This window comes from Marmota flaviventris, chromosome 3, assembly GCF_047511675.1.
Source record: "Marmota flaviventris isolate mMarFla1 chromosome 3, mMarFla1.hap1, whole genome shotgun sequence".
Taxonomy (NCBI): domain Eukaryota; kingdom Metazoa; phylum Chordata; class Mammalia; order Rodentia; family Sciuridae; genus Marmota; species Marmota flaviventris.
The window spans coordinates 89615290-89639716 of record NC_092500.1 but is presented as its reverse complement, the minus strand read 5'-3'; the positions used below and the strand labels follow the sequence as shown (position 1 = coordinate 89639716).

General features: G+C 34.1%; 1 protein-coding gene across 1 annotated transcript in view; it reads left to right on the top strand.

Annotated features, from left to right (window-relative positions):
- The window catches only part of Pde3a (phosphodiesterase 3A), a 318404-nt gene that overhangs the window by 183705 nt on the left and 110272 nt on the right, over positions 1 to 24427 (top strand). Inside the window, exon 2 of the mRNA XM_027934262.3 lies at positions 17263 to 17313. Coding sequence (XP_027790063.2) covers positions 17263 to 17313 — 51 coding nt within the window. The remainder of the gene's footprint in view (positions 1 to 17262; positions 17314 to 24427) is intronic.

The window sequence follows — 24427 nt, the reverse complement described above, 5'->3', positions numbered from 1 at the left end:
TGTCTTCATAATAGCTGCCATAACTCAATTCAAAATGGATTAAGGATTTAGGAATACAACCAGAGACCCTGCATCTAACAGAAGAAAAAGTAGGCCCTAATCTTCATCATGTGGGATTAGGCCCTAACTTCCTTAATAAGACTCCTATAGCACAAGAATTAAAACCAAGAATCAGTAAATGGGATGGAATCAAGCTAAAAAGTTTCTTCTCAGTAAAAGAAACAATCTGTGAGGTCAATAGAGAGCCTACATCTTGGGAGCAAATTTTTACCCCCCACACATCAGATACAGCACTAATCTCTAGGGTATATAAAGAACTCAAAAAGCTAAACACCAAAAAAACAAATAACCCAATCAATAAATGGGCCAAGGACATGAACAGACACTTCTCAGAAGAGGATATTCAATCATTCAACAAGTATATGAAAAAATGTTCATCATCTCCAGCAATCAGAGAAATGCAAATCAAAACTAAGTTGCCATCTCACTCCAGTCAGTATGGCAGCTATTATGAAGACAAACAACAATAAGTGTATTTATTTTTTAACATAGTATTATAGCCATCTCAGTGGGTATGGTGCTCATTGTGGCTTTGGTTTGCTTTTCCTCCATAGCTAATGAGGTTGAACATCTTTTCACGTGCTTGGTGACCATTTGTATACCTTCACTAGAGAAGTGTCTATTCAATCTTTTGCCTGTTTATATTATATTAATTAATTAATTTTTATTTATTTATTTTGGGTACTAGCAATTTAACTAAAGGATATTTTACCACTCAGCTACATTTCCAGCCCCTGCACTTTCTGGGAGGAGGGAAACAGGCTCTTGGTAAATTTCTGAGGCTGGCTTTAAACTTGCAATCCTCCTGTTTCAGCCTCCCAAGCTGCTGGGATTACAGGTGTGTGCCACTGCATTCAATTTCATTTTTTAATTAGAGTATTTTCATTGTATTGTTAAAGTGTAAGAGTTCTGTATTCTTCATACAAGTATTCTTGATAAAAGTTCTTTATTATATTTATAATTTACCAAGGTTTGCCACCCATATTCTGGCTTGTCTTTTTACTTTCTTGATAACTTCGTTGTTCTGTATTTATTTTAGAAATGAAACTTTGACAAGATTTCAAGATTAATGTTTATTGCCATGTTTATTTGAGCAGTGCTTATTTTTTGTATTCTCTTAAATTCTTCATTTTTAAAATTAAAGATATAAAATTTTACATAACAGTTCTTAATTTCATTATTTCTCAGACTGTGCTTTATGGTATACAACATGCTCCATGATAAATAAATTTAATTTCTAAGAATATATTTTAGAAATGTTCTTTGCTTTATTTTTTTTTTCTCTACGGTCACAATATTGAAGGCATGTGACATTCTATATGAAAAATAACATCTGTCAAACCCAACATTTCCAAAGTCCTTCCCCGCCTAAAACAATCTCAATTTCATATTCTGTAATGTGTATCAAACTGATATCATAAGTTTGTTTTCTCTTTGTACCAATTAGTTAGGATGTTATGCTTTTGCTTGTAACAAATCCATAGTCAGTTAATGTGTGTAGATCTTTTTCTTTTCTATTCTCAGGGCCTTTGCTGGTATGCCTTTGTTGGCAGCTTTTATTGCTACTGTTCCATTAGAAATTGTGTGTGCTTTTGTGCATATGTGTGTGTGTGTTTATGTTTGCACATGTCTGCTGAAATAGAACTCAATGATGACATTTTCATGGCTTCAGGATGTTGGTTCAGAGGCTATTATCTTTGCCTCATGGTCACTTCATATCAGAGAGTCATTGCTTCATCTCCAGAATCCTGTATTGCTTCCAGACAGGCAGGATGGGAGGACAGGAAAGCTAAAGAGAGTCACTAGCCAAGGTTCCCCCTTTTTAAAGAGTTTTCTTGGAAACTTCACAAAGTGACTTCTTCTTGTATCTTATGGGCCAGGACTGAGTCCTGATCTGTAAGAGAACTGAGGCTGGGAAATGGAGTTTCTTAGCTGGCCCATTGCTCTCTATAAACTGGAGTTCTGTGAATAAGGAAGAACAAAATGTGTGTATGGTCCGGGCAAGTAGCAGTGTTTCTCACCAAGGGAAGAACAACAGGTGGAAAGTTCTGAGTTCAAATGAAGGGCAAAGCCTCTTTTGTATTCCGGTCCTCTTGTTTGCATCCCTGAACTTGGGGCACCTCACACTATCTACGTTTTCATCAAGAATTGCCACTGGATTTTAAAACAATAGGTCTTTATTTGATTATATATTTACAAACATATTTTATAAAACACTTTTCTGTAGCAAGAGAATTGGCTGAATGAAATTGAGGACCAAAAAGTATTTTAACAACAGTGGAATTTTTTGATCAATTTAAATTTCCAAACTACTTGACTTTCCTTATTGAATTTCCTCCTGGAAAGCCAGTCAATCATTCTCTAAATATTTATTTTGACCCTTACTTGTGCCCTTCACAGTGCACACAACAAAGACCAAAGAGGCTTCTACTATTGTGAAACTTTCTAACTTGGAGAAAATCAAAAGCAAGTAATGAAATAATTAGACAGGATCATTTTGTATTACAGTAAGTGCAGGAAACAGACATGGTCATATGTGAAGAATAATGGGGAAAAGAGGAGTTTACACTAGATAGTGTTTGTTCCCTACCTACCCCTTAGCACCAAGCCTGGTGTAGGGCAAGTTTTCAGTTCATATTCATTAGTATTAGATGAATGGATAGTTTAGATCGATGGATAGATGGATAATTGGTCAGTTGTGCAAAGTGTCTCTGAGGAGATGTTATTTGAAATGAAACCTGAAAATTGCAAATAAGCCTACAGTGCTAAGAAACCAGAAAATTCATTCTAGGATCAGGGTGAAGAGTGTTCAATCCTTGTAGTTTATAGTGGTAAGTTCAAACCTAATTCCAAAACAAGGAAAAAGTCTTTGAACAGTCTTAACATTGATTATTTCTTTTTTGCTTCATAAAGACTTTGTGCTTCTTAAAGATTATGTCAAGTAGATGATATTATTATATCATCCATACTGTATAAATGAGCAAACTGAACCTAGAAATAATAGAGTAACTTATCCTGATCCATGAAGCCAGTTAAAGTGAAGTTGAAATTTGATTACAAGAAATTCAACTCCAGAATCTACCCTTGACCATTATGTAGGGTTATAAAGACTCAATAAATGCACTGAAATATATACAGTAACTTGAACAGGACCTGGATTGTTAAGTCAGCAAAAAAAGAGAGTGACTTGGAACAAGATCTCCACCAATTTAATAAAGTCAATTTTTTTTCAGCAGTTACACATGTTTATTTGGGACAAACCTGAAAATATGGGGGACAGTAAATAAATTCAATTTTTAAAACATTTTCTAATAGTGACTTATGAATCAAATATCAGAATCTGTCTCAAATTTCTCTTTCAAAAATAAAACTGTCTATATATAATAAATTAGGATCTGAACTATTCTAAGGGGTCCTGTTTTTCATTCCAATGAAGTCTTTGAATACATGGAATTTGCAAAAAAAAATAATAATAATTTAGGATTATGAACTATGCCTTGGCATAATTTACTGATTTTTTTTTAACAAAGTGAAGTGTCCATCTTCTGAGGAGTTGTTTTTTTTTTATTTTTTTATTTATTTTTTATTTTTTTTTTAGCATTTTGGGCACATTGTAGCCATAAATAATGCAAGAATAGTCATTCACCCATGATAGCTTCCAAAACAGAATGAGTGTCAGCTAATAGGAAAATCACCCTAATACTCCTCTGATAGATATTAGCTTTCAATTTTCAAATGTGACTTTCTGATCATCTGTTGTTGTGGTGGTGATGATGGTTGTTATTATCACTGGCTGTGTTGAGGATCAAACTCAGGGCCTTAAGCATGTTAAGGAAGCATTCTACCACTAAGGTAAATCTACCTGATCCACGTAACCTGCCCTGATTAGTTTTGAATTCTTTATTTCTAATTCTTCAATCTCTCAACAAAGGATAAGAGACTAAAGAATTTTCTGTGGCAATTTTATTAGAGCATTTTGGCTATCACATGGAAATTTCTAACTATTTTGTTTGATATGCTCCATCCCACCCACACCCCATTTTTAGAACCATTAAAAATGGTGAACCATTTTTTTATTGTGGAACACTTAACACTCCAAATCACAGAATCCAAGTTTAATGGGCTTTTCAAAAGTGGATACATTCTTTAAGATTCTAGTCTTCTGAAAATAATCCAGAGTTTTCAATTTAGATATATAATCAAATGAGCCAAGAATTCTATCCACTTTATATGATTGATTCCAATTGACAAGATCAAGGGCAAATCAATACGTCAGTAAAGTCCTCTCCCATATAAACCTGAATAATGTTTTTAAATAGCCATTATTGTGTTAGCTGTTTTCCTAGTTTCTTGAATTTCTTCTCAGGAGATTCACTTTTGGATTCTTACCACTCTCCCACTCTCCCCTGGTTTTTTGTCCTCCTTCCTTTTATTTTTGTTTTGTCTTCAGTAAAGGCTTTGGTACATGATAGTTGCTTAAGGGAAAAAAAAAAGAGTGAATAAGTCTCTCAGTTCTACTATGTGATGTAAGAACAAAGGCAGAGAAGTTCATAGGAATGTTAATTTTTTGCGTCTTTATTTCTACCCACCTTAATTAAATACATACAATTTTAACTTCCGCTCTTCCCTGGCTTTCTTCCCTTTCTAATTTGCCATGTTATCTTTTATTCCAGTTTCTTTTTCTTCATCCTTAACACTCATAATATAACACACATAATATCATGTAAACAACAAAATGTAACACCAAAAGGAATAAATTGCTGAGACAACTTTATTTCTGCGCAAGAATATTGGTTTTTAGCGTAAATATACCCTTGAAATTACTTTTAATATATTAATTGGGTCTTGGAATAATGAAGGAGAATTGAAGGTCAAGTCAAATTTGGGAATTTAGATACCCTCTAACTCTGGTCTAAAGAAATGTCTTTAGGTCTCATGGTAATTTCCAGCAACACTTAAAAATCTGGAAAGAAATGCACATGGCTTGCTAAAATCTACTAATTGTAGGAAGTAGAAGTCAAAGTCATATTGGTAGTAACAAATTCAGAGGAAAAAAAAAAAAAAGAAACCCAGGGCATATAATGGGGCAGGCTTGTATGTTCTCTGCCCCTTAAGCTTTGTTTTTATCAACAACCCCCACCACCAAAGTGAAGTTGTTTGGGAAAGAGGAAGTTGCACAGAGAGCATTTGAAATGTTGTCTTTTTTGCTGAAGCTTTTCTGGCACTGATGAAAAATGTGGCTAAGCTTTGAATGAAATAAGACTTTAAAAATTTTGTAAAAAGCATTTTTGGAAAAATAGAACTTTCAGATTAAGAGAAATTGTTTAAAAATGAATTCAGTGTTTTGTCATTTATAAGACTTAAAATCAGTTCAGTATATTAAGTCACATGAATTATTGAGATTTACTTTAAAAATTTTCATGGTTGTTTTATTTTTAAGACTGTTTCTAAAAAGAATGATTTACATAGAGAATTTTCTTTAGATTTATTTGGTTTTGTTGTATTTTGTATTTTGTAACAGCTTAGGAGCTCAGTAGTTTATACACACACATACACACGCACATATAAAATATATACATATATATACACATACATCACACATATGTATGTGTATATATACATATATATATATGTACATACACAGATATTCTTATTTGGCTTTGTATAAATGATACATATATAGTTATATGTATGTAAATATGCGTATGTGTGGATATATATGTCTGCTAATGTAAACTATTTGGGGATCAAAGTAATTTTCCACTTTGAATACACATTATTCATTTTAATGCTAAAGTCAAGGAAATTGTGTTGTTTATAACAAATGCAGTAAATCAGAATATTTGATTTAAAAAAAAGAGAAACAAAATGCTATCCAAATGCAGGACTTCATAAATCTTGTTGAGTTAAAAACTTTTGCCCCCACTGAGGCTATGTCTGGATTTCATTATTTTCTCTAGGACTTCCAATTTTTTTTTTTTTAACCAGGAAAAGAGATCAATTTTATAGATTAGTTTCATGAGGTTTCCCCCAGTGGGTCTGGCTAAGTTTTAACAATTTTCTGGGGAAAATCGCCTTGAATGAGTCCTTTGATGGGACCTTGCATAAATGAAATCTAAATATATAGGGATACATGACTATTAGCATGATCCTATGTGAAAATAACAGGTGAAGAGCTAGAAATAATACACAAGGCTTTTACTGTTATTTTAATTCTTATATTTCCTACTCAGTTACCTCAATTGGCAGGAACAATACAAGAGTTTAACATACTATAAAATACAAACTTATAGTCACATTCAGATGCTCCCAGGTTTGGGTTTTACTTGAAGAGAAGTTCATAGAGTTAGTAAATTAAAGCCATAATGCTTTCATATTTCATAAGAAAGCTACACTTTGTTTTGTTCTTAAAAAATATATTGTATTATTTTAAAAACATTTCAATTGATTTTTTGGGGGGGTGGGTACCGAGGATTGAATCCAGCGGTGATCAACCACTGAGCCACATCCCCAGCCATTTTTGTATTTTATTTAGAGACAGGGTCTTGCTGAGTTGCTAAGTGTCTCCTTAAGTTATTGAGGTTGGGTTTGAACTCACAATCCTCCATCCTCAGCCTTCTGAACCACTGAGATTACAGGTGTGAGCTACCGCACTCAGTTTCTATTGAATTTTGAGGGGTTTTGTTTATGTGTTTTGTTTGCTTGTGGTTTTAGATCTATCACTTGCATTAGATATTTGATTGTGTTTTCAACCACACAAGGTGCAGGTCCCTTCCATATTGAACAGGCAGGATCTCATGGCTCTTGTTCTAATTGAACTTCTTATTTGGAACTGAGCCTTTCCTACTCTTTATTAAGCCACTCCATGCCTCTCATCACCAAGGGGACCCAGTAGTGTTAGTATGTGGATTTTCCAATTCTTATACAGAAAATCATTCTGAGTCTAATTCAGTAGATTTTGTAGATGCCATGGTAATGCACGTGTTACTTGTTATTCTTATGTAATGACACATGATTTTTTTAAATTATAAATTTGGTCAAATTGTATAAATTATATATTGACGCAGTTAAGGGATCAGTTTTTTCCCATTCTGGATTAATAGAGAGTAACCACATGTTATCTTAATTATGCTTTCCTTAAGGAATTAAAATATGGTGACCCCTAAATAACATGTAATTATTCATAAAGATAAAAATAATAGCTAACATTTAATGAGTCTTTACTGTGCACCAAGATCATGTAACTGGTGAGACTAAATATATATGAGAGGTGGGATTTCAACTAGTCAGTTTGATCTCTGTTGCTCAAGCTTAACCAATATGCTGTACTTTATTAAAAATATTACAGAAGCCCATGATGACTCAGAATTGTTAAACATTTGTTGTGCCTACAGAGAACATGGAGCTAGATGTGTAGACTCAATAAACATTTGTTGAAAGAGTGTATGAATGCATGAAGTCAGGAATGATTAATTGGTACCAATGAAATGTGCTAATAGAGAATATGGGATAGCTAAACACCTGATTATATAATTCAGTATAGGTGTTCAGGTAATTCTGTATCCAAAATTTTAAAGTTTGGTTAGTTTATGTCTTTCCAGAGAACTTTCAGAGACATTAAATGTTACTTGTATTCCATAATTTTAAAGAAGTTGGAAACTAGATGGTAGAAAATGGATTTTGGAGAAATAAACTCATCACATTAACAACAGCCTCAAGTTTCTTGAAAGAACGCAAAATCTGATGTCTTTTTCTCTTTTCTCACCAATATTCCCTAGTGCCAAAGACCGGATGCTTAGTTTGGACTCAATAATTTTTTTTACTGCTAAAAGTTGTACAGCAGGACAAAAGTGCATGATTTGCAACCATTTGACCTAAGTTTTAATCCATGTTTAACCACTAGCTAGTTATGTTACTGTTTCACCTCTTTGAATTCCATTTTCATATCCAAAAATAGGGATCATATGTACCTCTGACTTTTAAAAATATAAAGAAAGAAAATAAAGTACAAGAAACATATTTTAAAAATTTCAAAAACACATTGTTCCAAATATGTTCCATGGAAAACTATTAATCTCTCTTTAAACAAAAAGGTTTTGTGATCAAATGTTTCTAGAAATGTTTAAATTAATTTCCTTTCCCTTAAGACTTTTGCAGATGTTAATGTACCAGGGTGCATTGGGAGCATATATTTGAGAATTAGGTATGCAGATTTTCAGAAGCATATTTTACTTTATTGTCATTTCTTCATAGAAATACCTCATATGAAAATTATTTAAGCACTCTTGAGACTGATGTGATTGTATTATTAGTAATAGTACCCAGGATGAAAATTAGCAATAAAAGTTACAAAAATTCCATGTAATCAATATAGGCAAGACATAGTAAATGAAAGTAATGAAGCTTTGTAAGAGTAGTGGCAGCATACAGGATTAGGGTATTGATGGTCATTGTGGGTATAGGAACAGAAATAAAATTATGAAAACATTCTAATCCCAGGTGTGGAAACTTCATTATCAGCCTCATCAGAAATAAGGAACTCTGAATTCCACTCTGTCCAGCACCTCTTTACTCCCCAGTGTGGATGGAATTTGTACTGGCTGTGAAATGTACAAAGTCAGAATCAGGGATTTAAGTATTTGCCAAGTCAATGAAATCAGGCGGTTATCACTAACTATAAAACAAACAAAAAATTTTGCTAATTTCAGTCTTACATTGTGATATTTTCAGGTTCTCCATGGTTTCTAAGAAGGGTCAATTCTAAATAATCCGTATGCCTGCTGATTTGTCTGAAGACTTAAGATTGAGTATAGACAAAAGCTAAATTATCCTGGGAAACAATAAGAAAGAAATTTAGATCTTGGGTCACCTGAAGGCAGGAAAGGCGGGACCAGAAAATTGAGAGACTCACTTCCCTTGTCCCATTCAGGAGGTGACAGCTGCTCCCCCCCCAAAAAAAAAATAACAATAAAACCCTCAAATAAAAACACAAACAGAAAAACCTTTGTGAAGCTCTGAGATATCCGGTGCATATTTTCACAGCTTTTTGCTGTATTGTGCATAATGTGATAGAGTCTCAGTCCCTCCATGGAATCTTCAAGAAAATCAATGTCACTGCGAAGTGGGAGGGATTTGGGGGTTGTGAATGTGAAGCAGCAGTTATGAAGCTGCTTATGAGACTGGCTGCTAGTCATATCTGATTTACCCAGGAAGGGGGTTCATGTTGTCTACTAGTTTGTAAATTAAGTTACAAAGGAGGGTAAATCTTTTTCAGCACCAGCTGTATTAGGCATATCTGCATTAGAACCCAACCTCAGTGTAAAGCCTGGAGGGCTGCCTAACAGTGCCTGGGAGTTATGGCTGTGCAGTGATTGTCTTAGCTTTTCTTCTTTAGCTCCAGAACAAGAGAACAAAAGCAGACTTCTAGTGTCCCTTTTCTAAAGAGCACAATGTAGTCTTGACCTTCTTACTGGATTGACAAGGGGCCAAGGAAAGGAACACCAAGAAATAAAAGCAATTTCCTGAAAGGGCTAGACAAAGATTGGGCTGTCCTGAATGTTCTGTCACAGATCTGCCCAGTCCAGGGAACTGGCCTCTGGGAGAGTCCTTGGGCAGGGGTAGGCCCATTTTCTCTCATGGAGTTCTGGAGGGAGGAAACAGATATGGAAAAATTCAAGTAAATGTATGCCAAGGGAAGCATCCAAAGCAATAGACAAAGCTAAAGAACATTTAATCATCAAATTGAAAACTCTATGCCCATGGTACTAAATATGTAGTTCAAAGCACTTGTTATTCATTTTATGCTTTTATTTGGCAGTTCTTGGGATTGAACCCAGGGCCTTAGCTCATTCTAGGCAAGTGCTCTATCACCAAGCTTCATCCCCAGTCTGCACTTTATGACTCATGAGAGAAATACACATGTAAAGGAATAATAAAATTATGCTATTTATTATGATTAATATAAAGTTGCCTTTGTACACCATGGTGCATGTTCTATAAATTCTTGTTGTATTGAATGGAATTAAGTTAAGAGTTTGGTGAATGGAGAGTCCTTGTTACCTCCATTTTTATCTAAAGAATATTCTGGAACTAATGATTACACTTTGGATCGATTTACAAATTCAATGGAATAAGTGCTAGATATATGATTTGTGATTTCAAAGGTCTGATCACTTTATAAATTGGTGCTTAAGATACACTTTACTTCTCTTCAAATGTACCATTCTTTGGTTCTGCTTCAGAGACTTTGCATGTGTTGATTGTTCTGCCCAGCATGATCCTTCGCCAGATCTCTGTGTCTGGATCTCTGTCTGAATCAAGATCTCTGCTAAAATGTCATTTTCTCACAGAGGACTTTCCAGATCTGCTTATGAAAACTATCTGTCATTCCACACTCCTCCTCCATCCTTTCTCTGTATTCTGAGCTTCTTTATATTCTTTATACCTGCACCCTCATCAGGTAGATGTATGTTTATGTTTGTATATTCCCATGTTCCTTCCACTAGAAGAAGAGCCAGGAAGTGGAGGGCATCTTCCTTCATTTACCGATTTATAAGTTATGTGCTTTGTCCATGATAAGCATACAGTAAATAGTCAATGAATAAACAAAGTTAAAGTGGTTTGTATGGTAACTTTTGTTTCTTTAGATGTATATTATTTTTGTGCTTTTGAAAATATGTTTTAGTAATTTTCCACAAGTGAAAGAGCATGGTTTTCTTGAAAGTGGTGCAAAAGCTAAGTGTAACTCTTCCTCTCCGTCATTACCTTTTTACTTCATATCTCAAACTCCTGGCCCTTTTTAAGTACACGCAGAAGATAGTTTCCACTTCCCCATCTCATCACAACTTTCCTGCAGCTTTCAGACCCTCAGTAGCTGGCAGAGTGATGTTTTCTCCCAAGACGTCCCTAAAAGGGCATTGATTTTTATATAAACAAACACCAGGAGAAAGTAAAGCAGGGAAGAATAGATAGACATTAAGTGAGAATATCTAACTTACAGAAATGTACTTTTGACTGTCTTCATTTCTCATGCTATTATTAAAATATCTGTGCTTGGATAGAACCTTTTTGTTTCCATGCTGACTACTTCGCTGCTCCTGTGAACTTTTTAAATCCTGCATTTGGCAGCAGTTGTGTTTTCCTTGGAACTCCGTGCTGTGCAACATACTGTTAGCTGAGGACTGTGATGTAGAAATTTATTATTAAAAATAAAATAGAGGGAAGAATTTATTCCATAAGGATGAAAATGTCTCAGTGTCAAGAAGCTAGGATTTGCAAAGTGCTTTATATAACAGATTGTGTTTCTTGTCAAGGGAGCATAGTTGAATTGCTAGGAATATATTGAAAGGGGAGGGATTTATTTTGCCTGTCCTTAGTTCATGAGAGCTGAGGGATCAGGAAGGATACTCTTTTCTTTCTTTCTTTCTTTCTCTTTCTTTCTCTCTCTCTCTCTCTCTCTCTCTCTCTCTCTCTCTCTCTCTCTCTCTCTCTCTCTCTCTCTTTCTAGAGGATTTCTTCATCAGATGGAAAGATTTTTGTTTGCCATGTGTAGGCATAACCTTTGACCTGTGTGTCCCCAGACCTCCTGGTAAGATGCTTATTAAAATGTTCCTTCTCAGAGGACTAATCACAAGTTCCATAGCCAAGAGGGTATTCCTTTTTTTGGATGGTGAGAGACAAACATTTTTTTTTTCTTCCTGAATTAAGTAGCCATATATTCTTATCAACAAGAATGTTTTCATTTTCTATGTTTTTGTTCATTTTTCCAGTGTTGGTCTCTTTCTCAGTTTTATATTTCTAATATCCCTTCTGTAACTAATCTTAAAATTATGAGCATTCTTCTTCCCAAAAGAGTGTTGTATTATGTTAATAAACTCCTGGACTTTTCCCAAAATTGCATAAGTATCATGCTGGTTTTCCTTTATCTGGAAGGTTTAGTCCACATGAACTAAATTGCAAAAAGAAAGTTTCAGCATCTACTTCTGTTCCCCATTGCCTGGGACCCATTAATGTCTTTTATCATTCCCATGAGCATGTGAAATGAGTACTTTGGTCACTGGCAATTTAACACTATTACATCCGTTTGAATGAAAGGAGGTTTTGACTTCCTCATTGATAGAACATCAACATCGGCTTGCACTTAATTAGGAATTTCACTGATTTCATTCTGCAAGCTGTCTTTTTTACTCTTTATTGTGATTAACTGACAGTGTTTTTTTTATTGGTTATAATCAATAGTCTGGAGAGTGGGGATAGGAAAGTGTCTATAGTACTTTGCAAAACATTTGGCCCTATAGTTCTGCTATACTAGAAATGTTCTCCACTGATTGTTCAGGTTAAATGGTCTATAGTATTTAGTAAGTCATTTCATCACATTATGGATGACTTTTTAAAAAGGAATACTGAAAATGTCCTGCTTATTTTATTCTATGCTTTATGATCCAAGGATATTCTTCTTACGATACAAAAATAGTTTTACAGAATAAAATTGTACATGTTATTTTGTGCTATTATAACATGCAGCTTATTTTCCTTCTACCACTATCCCACTCTAGTGCCCAGTGTGCTATCCCCATGGAGAGAGGCAGTCTTGACACTATCCAGGTCTCATTCCTCTGCTGCCTCTGTCTCTGCATTAAAGAAACAAAATGACAGAGGATGCCACAATAAATTCTATACACTGAAATAATGAATGATAAATTTTGGTTCCAATTATTTTAGTTAAAAATAGAATTTTAATGCTAAAAATCTTTGTGTGGTTTTCTCAAGTCCAAAGGAGAAACTATCCTGTTAATTTCCTTTAATGCTCTCCTCCTTATTGACTAGAGAACGTCCTAGCATCTCATGTATCACAGGTAGAGTTATTTTTCTGTTTACAATATTTCACCTAGGATGTAGATTTCTATAACTTTATTATTTGGAAAAATGTACCAGTGGTGTGCATTTTAAGCTTATGTATGTGCTCAACTTATAGCTTTCAAATATAATGATATGTAATATAAATGCTTAAGAACAGGACAAAATAGAATTTCTTTACTCTAAATTAGTCTGTCATATAATGCTAGGAAATAACTCTGATACTTATTTCACAAATTGTACTATTTTATGCTTTAAGGAAAAGACAGATTTAGACATGGAAGTTTGTTTTACAAGTTCAACTTGTGATTTATCAAATTGATTTTTCTCTTCTGTGTTCATTGATGACCCAAATGAATATACATTTCGAATGTTTTATTTTTTTTAATATCCTTTTTAGTTGTAGATGGACACAATACCTTTATTTATTTATTTTTAAGTGGTGCTGAGAATCAAACTCAGTGCTTCACTAGCACTAGGCAAGCACTCCACCACTGAGCTACAACCCCAGCCCCTGTTTTTGCTCTTTTCATAACACGAGCTAGTTATTGGAAGAGGGCAGTGAATTCTGTGCTCTTCATATTTTAGTTCTGGCCCTAGAAAATATGTGTACTTCTTGGTATATTGTCATTGTCAAATATTCTTTTTTAAATAAATATATTTTGAATTATAATTTGCATTTGGTATTTAGTTCTTTTAACTGTGATACCCATGCAGAGTAGAATTTACTATTATTCCAACCCTGAGAGTTTAAACTCATCCATAACAGCCAGCCTTTTATAAAATGTTTTTAGAAGATTATGATAAATCATTTCACTTGCAGCCCAGTGCTCAAGTTTATTTTATCGTTAAAGTTGCCAAAAACAAGCATCTAGTCTTCCAGTTATTAATGCAAGATATTCTCAAGTTCTTAATAAGGCAAATGATTGAAATGTGCCAAGAATTGCTTTTGATAGTTCTAGTTAACAACTAATTAAATGTTGTAATTTAAATGTTTCTAAATCATATAGTTTCTTTATTTGATTAATGTTTGTGAACCTTATTATAATCAAATTTTAATTAGTATTAATGGGTATTCATTAGCAGTAATGCCAATAAATTAGAATAATTAAAAAGCTAAAGTATTAAAGAAATATCAATTATATAAGCTTCTAATTTTACATAATGATCATCTGAGTTAATTTTTCTAAAATTGTGTACTAGCCAAACTAACGATAAATAAATCATTGAAGAAATTTCAAGGCCTACAGTGATTGGCTATGTCTTATCTAAAATGAGTAGGTTAAAATTATTTTGGTATATTTTTCACATACTAAACTGTATTTCTCAAGTGTTTTTTTTTGGGGGGGGGTGGGGACAGGTACTAAGGATTGCAATCAGTGCACTTTATCACAGAGCTACATCCCTCATCCTTTTTATTTAATTATTTTATTTTGAGATAGGGTCTTTCTAAGCTGGCCTCAAACTTGCCATCCTTCTGCCTTGGCCTCCAGAGTTGAATTGCTAGTATTACACGTGTGTACCACCTCAGGGGCACAATGTTTGTGTAATGGTTTTGAAAGCCTAATTTTAATTGCTGTATATTATTCTTTTGTATACTATCATTTCTCGGATAATTTCTCATTTGTTGGAGACACAGTGGTTAACACATTATAATTATTGGATTTTTACATTTGGTTTTACTAGTTCAAAGGGTATGAATTTCTAAGGCTATTTGGGTATATGTAATTATATCCATGTTTTATAAATGTTTGTAAATGTAATTATATACATTAAGTATGCATATATATGTTGTAATCTAGCAATGTCTACGCTTATATTTCTCCCTAACTCATCCATTTTGCATCATGATTAATTTCCTAATTTAATAGGCAGCAGTAGTATTATATTGTTTATACTGATTTATTGTTTATACTGAATTTCTTTCATTTCAAATAAAGTTAAAACTTTTCCATAAATGAATCAAGTATTGATTTTTTTTCTTCTGTAAATTGTTCCTATCCTTCTCTCAAGTTTTCTATGAGAGTTGTGTTTCTTTCAATTTCGTCAGCACTCTTTAATGTGCTTAAACATTGTATTTTACCTACTATTTACTGCAGGTATTTTAGCAGTGGCAAATTTGTAAAGACATTCAAAAATTTTATACAGCCAGATCAATTGATCTTATTTTGTGATTTAGGGTGGAAAAAGATCTTTAAGGAAACAGTTTAGGGCTGGGATTGTAGCACAGTGATAGAGCACTTGCCCATCATGGATGAGGCCATGGGTTCAGTTACCAGCACTGGAGGGCATGGGAGGGAAGAGGAGGGGAAGGGAGGGAATGGAAAGGAGGGAGGGAGGGAGAGAGAGAGGGAGGGAGGGAGGGAGGGAGGAAGGAAGGAAGGAAGGAAGGAAAGAAGGAAGGAAGGAAGGAATGATAGGTTCACATTTATTTCAAGTTTGATTCTTATTTTCCAAAGCAGGTTAATATTTACCTAGATTTTTATTCTATTTTATATTTATCATCTCATTTTTTAAAATAAATTAAATCTTTCAAATGTAGAATTCAAATTAGTATTTGTTATAAGGTTAAACTCATAATGTTTTCCCCAAAAAAGCCTATTTCTTTTTTTCATTTGTTGAATAATTCATTAAACACTTTGTTTTTTTAACATTTTATTTTTCATCATTTTGGTGTAACATATACCTGTGTGTATTTCGAACAACCCACTATATTTCATTCATTTGTATTTTGATTATCCACATGTGGGGTTAGGTTTTTAGAAAATGTTTTAATAATCAGGAGGCTGTTTTCTGCTTTGTAATATTTTCTAAGTGATGCTCTTTCTATGGTATAGGCATAGCTATATATCATCATGTGTTGATATCAGTACACATAGTGAGGTGATAACTACAGTTAAGAAAATGCCCTCATCTCATCTCATTGCATTAACTTTCTCTGTTCTTTGTGTGTGTGTGTGTGTGTGTGTGTGTGTGTGTGTGTGTTTTAACAGTGTCTAGGATTTACTCTCTTAACACATTTCCAAATCTACAATAAATATTACTAACTTTAGGTCTTATGCTGTACATTAGATTTTTAGATTTAATCATTCAACATAATGGATTCTTATATGTTCCCTCGGGTAAAATTTATATTTGGTTGATTAAAAAATATTTTTATTTAAAAGTATTCTATTAGCTGTTCTATGTTCCTCAGTAAAGATTAACCTTTTATTTATGTATATCATTATAGAAAATTTCTTAATAACATTCAGTTGATCTTTTTATTGTTTTATCATGAAAAACTTTCTTCTAAGAAGCCATTGCTTACAGAAAAATAAATGATGTCTATAAATACATGTATAGCCCACCTTGGGGGTACAGTGCTTTATTGCAAATAGTTCTTTGGCTCTTGTGAAGAGCGAGTGTGCTGGGTGGACAAATGAATTTCAGTCCCCTCAGTTGGTGTCTTTTCTTTCTTTAATATTCTTTCTGTAAATATTATTTTTTTTCTTTTTTATTTGTGTGTGGGTGAGGGTAGGGGGAGGGTACTGGGGATTGAACTTGGTCTCACATATGCTCAACAAGCCCTCTACCACCGGGCTACATCCCCAGCCCTTTTAAATTTTATTTTGAGTCGGGGTCTTGCTAACTTGCCCAGGCTGGTCTCCAACTTCCATCCTTCTGCCTCAGACTCCTGAGTAGCTGAGATTGTAGGTGTGCACCACCACATCCAGCTCTTCTATAAATGTTTTTCTAATAAATAAATAACCTGCTTTGTAGGCAGAACAGCTGGGGGCTATTACAACAATGGAAATACCTTGATATTTTATAGTCTTTGTTAAGAAAAAAATAAATGTTGCGATTTCAGGGGCACCTTTCACACTAAATAATACCATTATTTTTAGAACTGTCGTGTTTTGGTGATATTACCAAAATAGAATTAAAAATTATTGAAATGTTTTGAGTTTCTGGTTCTTATTTGTGACAATAGGTTAGACTACACTATTAGATTACTCAGCATATTTTCCTACTTAACTGGAAGCTTAATGCTATGTAAATAAAGCTTTACAGGATTTGACATCTATCTAGGATGTTCCTGGCAAAGAAAAGTAAAGTTATATATTTGCCAGTTCTTTTTGTCACCTACTGATGTGCACCTTCAAAATAACTGGAGGTTGAAACGCTTGCTATCAAACTCCAAGTTTATGTCTTCAGGTGTGTTGATTTATTCACAATGATTATTTAATGTATTACTATTAGAACACAGATTTCAATAACTTAATTGTTCTTCAAAAGAAAGAATAAAAAGATTTATCATGTCACATAATCATTTAATTGACCATAGTTGTAATGTTATCCTTACAGCTCCTGGGACACTCAGAATGGGACCACAAACGAGGGTCACGGGGATCACAGGTATGTGCCTTGGCCTTCTCTTTTCCCCATTTCTTAATGCTTGGAGCCATGAGTTTTCTGAAACTCAAGAAATGACAGTAAGTAGAGAGAGGAAGAAGCACCGTAATCATGCCATTTGTTTTTATTTAAGTTAGCTGTAATTAAAGTCTGGATTTCAATCCCCAAAGGCGGATGCCAATATATTCCTCCTAAGAGCTTTCTGGCATCCCTGATGGCTCGTGTTTATGTGAACAGAGATTTTATATTCGTCTTGTCTCTGCAGAAGACATTTTGATCAACAACCCACTCTCTTGATTTTAATTTACTTCCTTTGATAATTTTTCCATGTATTTTCTGTTTTCCCCTCTCTCTGTCTTCCTGTTTTTGGTTAAATATTTTGAAATACAATCAGGGTAAACTCTGAACTAATTAAAAGATTTTGTCTCTAAATTAACTGTCTTCATCTAAGGGAAATAGAAAGATGAAAGGACCTATTATTTTTGAAAAGAAACAAATTTGAAACCTTTCTATATTACCAGACTCTTTTCATTGTCTTACTTTATGTCTCAGGGCAGGAGAAAAACTTCCATGACGCATTTATGCTTTTTTAATGACCTAATTAGACAATGTGTATTTGTTTTGCTTCCATAATTACTTGGCCTGACAGAATAAAGGCTGAGTTTTACACTAAGAAAATTATCTCTCCTCCTAGGGTATTTTTTAAAGAAATATAATTTTTTTTTCTCATAGCACTTGATGTTTACCTGACTCTAAACATACCAAATAAAAATGAAGTGGGTGGAAATTTTTACCTCTGCTGATCACTTTTGTACTTGCTACTAAAAATATTGTGAAAAGAGAGTCCCGTGCACAGTACTGTAAGTGTGAGTTCATCATAAGTGTGAGTTTTCCCCAAATGTCGCATACACTTGGTCATGATGAGCATATGGATCACTGTATTTACCTCAAGTCACTGGGAAAATAAAACCAAATTAGTCTGTTGTTTGAGTTGAGCTTTCAGTGGGTATGGTTTTATTTTTGTCCATTATTAATTTGATTATTAAATAATCTAAACCAATTTAATAAGTTAGGGTTATCTCACAGAAGGTGTGCTTTGCCCTCTCTGCCTCAGTCTCCTTCTTATCTCTTTTTCCCTCAACCATGCTCACTCTGTACACATCTGTTATATTAAAGTAGAATTTGATACAAGGTTGATGATGAAATTAATATTAATTCTTGGTGATTCAAAACCAATAATAAAGGTAAGCCGGAGGAATGACGGAGCAAGTTGTTGAGGTCATGTCCCTTCAAAATAATGAAGCGCTTTGATAATAGTACTAAGTGTGTGTGAGAGTGTGTATTTGTGTATAAATTAAAATTATTGCTTAAAATATATTACTTCCTATGTGGCATAGTTTGCCATAATTTGTCTTCACATTGGGATTGGTCACTCTGTCATATAAATTGGAAAGATTATTTAAAAGTACAATAATTTAATTTTAAATATAATACACAGAATCAAAAATGATTTAAATTCCAGATATTGCATGTTAACTAGAACAATTCAGAATTATACACACAAAATATTTTTAATAACTGAAGTTTGATGGAAGTTTAGAGCCTGAAGTAGTTGTGAAAAGCAAAGAATTCAGAACTGTCACGAGCATCAGGTTCTGTCTTGGATCTCTCAACTCATGAGTAACTATTCTAATTGTTATATACCTTTGTCTACTTTAAGTCTTTTTTTTATCAAATCAGATAAAAACTGTTAAAGTGATTTTTACCAAATCAGATAAAAACTGTTAAGGTGAAAAGCAAAAACATATTGCAGTCAAACCAATAATAACTGCAACCAAGCTGTTAGTCTTTGGAAATTCCAGATACATAAATTAAGCTTATTAGATAATAAACTCTTTTCTAAATGTAGTTCCTCACTTTTTGGTGGGGGGGATTATGTTTTGGATCTTTGAGGTTCTTGACCCCTTCTTTTCTGGCTTTTTGTTTTTTAGAGATAATATGCCCAATGCCTATCAGCCTTTCAAACAGGAGCACATAACTCTTAATATTTTCTGCTATTCCAAGGCCTAGCTCATATCCTATCTCAGTTTAGTTTAGTTTAGTTTGTTTCATACCAGGGATTGAATTTAGGGCCACTCAACCACTGAGCCATATCCCCAACCCTATTTTTTTTAATATTTATTTTTTTTAGTTGTAGTTGGACACAATACCTTTATTTCATTTATTTATTCTTATGTGGTGCTGAGGATCGAACCCAGGGTCTCGCACGTGCGGGGCGAGTGCTCTACCGCTGAGCCTCAACCCTAGCCCCCAAGACCTATCTTATATTTTATTTATAGACAGAGTCTCACTGAGATGCTTAGCACCTTGCTGTTGCTGGCTTTGAACTCATGATCCTCCTGTCTCAGCGTTCTGAGCCACTGGGAATATAGGCGGGTGGGCAGTTTCATTTAATTTGTCTTGGTTTTTTAAAACTCTTACTGCATCTATAGCACAGTTATGGATCTAACTTGGAAGAAAAGTTGGAAAGATAGTTTACTGCTTTCCAAGAGGTCACAAACTACACTTAGAACAAACTTCTCTATATTATTCATATGCAAGACAGTCTGGTAGATGAAATAGCAAACATATAAATAAAGTGTGATGGGATTTAGGTGAGAGAGAGTAGTTCTTCTCCCTAGTAGAACTAGGACATGCTTCCATGTTTCCTAGAAGTCATGCTGGCAGAGATGAGCCTTCAAGGATGGGCAAACTTTTGAGAAGTAGAAAGAGAGAGAAAGGTGAATGAAAATGTTTGGGCAAAACTCTGAACTGGGAAGAGTGGGGCACATTTGGATGTAAGTGAATGTTCTTGATAACTTCTTTATAAACACTTACTGGATTGAAGTTCTGTAAAGGAATGATCTAGAGAATGATATACATTATAGCCGAGGAGGTAGAAGTAAGGAAGATCAAGAGTTTGAAATAAAGCCCCGGAAGAATTAGTGCCATCCACACAGACTACTTGAAAGGGAAGATGCACAATTCAGGGTTAGCAATATTAAGGGAGAAGTGGTGATGAGAATTTGGAAAAAGGAGCTTCCAATGAATGCTTGAGGGACCACTCTGATGCTCTATCACGAGTAGAGCAGAAGGTGTCAATTTGAGAATGCTGATCATACCTGTGACAATTTATCAACACCAGTAGATAGACTCCCAGAAGGAGAATATTAAGAGCAAAAAACAGAAGAAAAGTTGGTCCTTGGAGAAAACTTACTCTTAGGACTGAGAAGCAGCAGCGGAGGGAGCTACTGCATGTGCATGGTCTCACCAGGGACCAGCTGGAGAAGTGATTCAGAATCAAAAGCAGTGTACACCTGCTAAGGTGTACACCAAGGAGAGCACTGAGACCACAGACCCAAGAAAATAAAACACTTGGAAAATGCCTTTATTTTTCTAATTAGGCTACTCGTGAACTTTGAGAAGTGATTTTGATAAGTAGTGGTGGAAGCAGAGTAGAGGAGTTGAGAAGTATAAGATACCATGGAGATGGCTTAAGGAGCTTTGTAAAAGAAGGGCGGGGTTGTAGAAAGGCATGGCAGCAGAAGTGAGTGAGGGGTTTTATTGTGTGTGTGTGTTTTAATGCTAAGGTGCTAAATGAGTCTTAACAATTCCTGAAAAACAAAAAGAATAAGTGTGGAAAAGAATAAAGCTAAATTTCTCAATAGTGATCTGGTTAAGGATTGAGAGAATGGTGCTTTCCAAGGAGAACATGCACCCCCACCTTGGTCCTCTGACACCTGGTTATGTGTTTTTCTTACAGTTGAGTCCCACCCTACCCCACCCTACCATTGACACTACTTCAGAAAAATGGGCCATATTCTAAAATGAACAACTTAGTAGATAAACAACTTAGTAGATACCCAAGCTTTGGAAAGATAGGAGAGACATCTGTATCTGAATAAGAGAAAAAAAAATAGGGACAGATATTATTAAATGGAGAAAATAGTATGAACCTAATGGTTGCAGTTTTCTCGATTGATAAAAACTGTAAATTTGGAGATGTAATAGTGGGAAATTTGAATGGTAGAAAACATATGGAATAAATGTCATTGTAGATAGCTAAAAAGGAGAACTGGCTTGATGTCTGAGTATCAAACCATGGCTAGGTATCAAGGGTAGAGCTATTTCAGATGGGCATGCTAGCCTGAATGACAAAGTTTGGTATATTTTACTTTGATGTTAAAAAAAATGAAAATATATCAGGTAATTTTTTTCAGTCTTGCAGAATCAAAAATGTAACAAAACAACTTTCGCTTTCAAAAATTGCCTAACAATATTTAGCAGAATATAGAGGTAAGCTGTTTCTTTCCCTCTGGTGCTTAATAAGTAACAGATTTTTCTTAAATTTGTCTTCATCCTTTAAAGTTATACCATATATGCAGTATCACAAGATTTAAGAAAGGGCACCCTTCATAAATAATACCTGTCATGTAGAAAACAATACTTGTCTTTGTTTAGATAATTTCAATTTAATTGCATATGACTTAAGACTTAGCAAGAATTTCATTTAAGTTGATTTATTTTACTTATTTCTCAGTAATTCTCTGGTAACATTTGTCAGCTCCATCACAACTTTCTGGTTGGTTTTTCTTCTTTTATTTGTTCTTTTGAAAAACAAATGTTTGTAGAGACTATCTTTCTACCGTTCACATTTTCCACTATTACGTCTCCAAATTTACGCAGTTTTTATAGATCAAGAAAACTTCAATCATTAGGTTCATGATATTTTCTCTACTATTTTCCAAAGAAAATAGTAGATCTACTCTCAAATAAATGATCATTCAAATATAGGAAAGATGCTAAATGATAATCTTGCAAAAGCATGTAGAACTTTTTTATCTGGCTGTGTTCCCAGTAATACCAACTTATGTCAGGAGATGACATTCTCAGAAGGCAATTAGGACTTTTTTTCCCCCCTCTTCAAATTCTTGAAGAAAAGTTTTCTAGTGGGAAGTTAAGAGACAGTAGAAAATTGCTGTCCTGTAAAAAGCATTAAAGTGGTAGAAAGAGATTCCAGGGAATCCATAATTTACATATCACTTGGTTGAGGGTCATTATGGAAAAGATTAGTTCAGTTAGTGAATTTGTGAACCCGCTAGCATTTTAATATGCTGGGAACCAACAGGCTTTTATTCATCAATAGTCAAATACAAGCAGGTTCTTTTGTCACTTGGTACATTATTAATATCTTACTTCCAGCCAAGCTTTATAAACTAGAATTAAGACTACTTGCTGAAAGATCAGCTTGTTTGTATGATCCATCTAGTTCTTCTTTAGGTAATGTCATTCTAGTATATTTCTCTAAATAATTGAAATTTTGTTTGTACAGTAAAAAAAGCAGCAGAATATATTGGTGGAAAAATGTTATGAAATGCACTAGCCTATCAGTATGATTGAAAGTTATCTGTAGCCTTCTTAGAAGGATGTTTTTAATTGTCCACCAAAGCACTAGAGATTCCAGTCTGTAAAAATATTAGAATAAGAAGCAGCCATTCAGATGGGGTAGCTTTTGTAATACTGCTTTAGGGCTTAAGGATGAATTTTGTTGGGAAGTCATACCTAACTTTTTTGAGTACCTGAGTATTTAAGAGTATGAATCTGTTAAAGTTAGCTACTGATTTGATTAACCTAATCCCTTGTTTGTTAATGTCTGATTTAGTGACAGATCAATTCTTTTCTGGGTTAAATTGTTTGATAATGTGAAGAATAACTAAAGCATATTCCAGATTTCTCTGAAATAATGCCATATAAATTTATTAAAGTTAACTCCTAACACATTTTGGAGAAATGACCAGCCATATTTTCCAGGAATTTATATTAAGGAATTAATATGAGTGGATTGGCATTCTATTATTTCGTCTCCCAAATGCCCAGCATGTTACCACTCGTTAGCAGTTTATGCCCTAGTTAGAGCTATCTGCCAGGGTCACTCTTTTTCTGCAAATATAGTGTCTTTTACTTGCATTTTATTCTGCTTTTTTAATTTTCCTTATATGAATTTAACAACTGTTAACTACTAGATTAGAAATCTTTCTAGCATTTTTATCTGGGCATTTCTTTAAGGAATCTTTTGTTTGTATTTTTCATGAATGTTTGTTGTGACATTTCTTTAAATTTTTCTTGTATGGGCAGGAACCACACAACAAATACTTATCAGGGCCCCATGCATAGTAGGAGCAGCCTTGGCATCTTATGCAATAGTGGTGAGAAGGTACTAGAATATCATATCCTTCATCTTTCAATTAGATCTACTGCATTGTATACTTTTCTTTTTTCTCTACTTGAAGTTTAGTATTATATCCTTAATTTGACAAACTTTAAAAGATATAGATGTAGGAAATTTGTCTTATAGGTACAGTGTTCACAGTATCCAGAGTGCCAAGAAAAAGCAGACATTTGTCTTTGTCCTCAGAGAAGGAAAAATAGTGGCTAGTCTTTAAAAATGGAAACAACTAGTGAATTTCTTCTCTTTCATCCTTGGTCTTTACCTTTAGATGCCAAAGGCAAACCCAGTTATGATAGTGAAAAATGTTTCCAGATATGGTTAGATGTCTCCTGGGAGGCAAAATTGCTTCTGGGTGAGAACTATGGTGAATACAGGATATTTTCCTTACCATAAGTATGAAAGATGGTACACAAATATGTATAAATTTTGACAATTCATGTGAGAATATTGGAAATTCCTCCTTTAAGCATTTATACTTTCATGTTATTAGGTTTCATTTGTAAGTCTATCAAATAGCAATCTCAAAAAGCATATTCATTTCCCTATGAAGTAATATTCTCATGGTGGAATTGTGTCCTAGAAAATGAGAGGGGAAATCCACTGTTCCCACACTTATGCATTCAAGTGACTCAAAGGAACAGCTGGAGAGAGAATGTGGCTCTGTCCACACAGTGGCTGTATGGAACATATGTTTCTTGGTGAACTGATGGATGACCTTGAGTATGTCACTCTTTATTAAAAGTCCTGGTCTCTTTAAAAGAGCATCAATGAACAGGAATCCAACAAGTCCACAGAAATAAAAGGGAAAATTGCCACTGGCATTTATGCTTTTATTTCTCCCCATGTTTA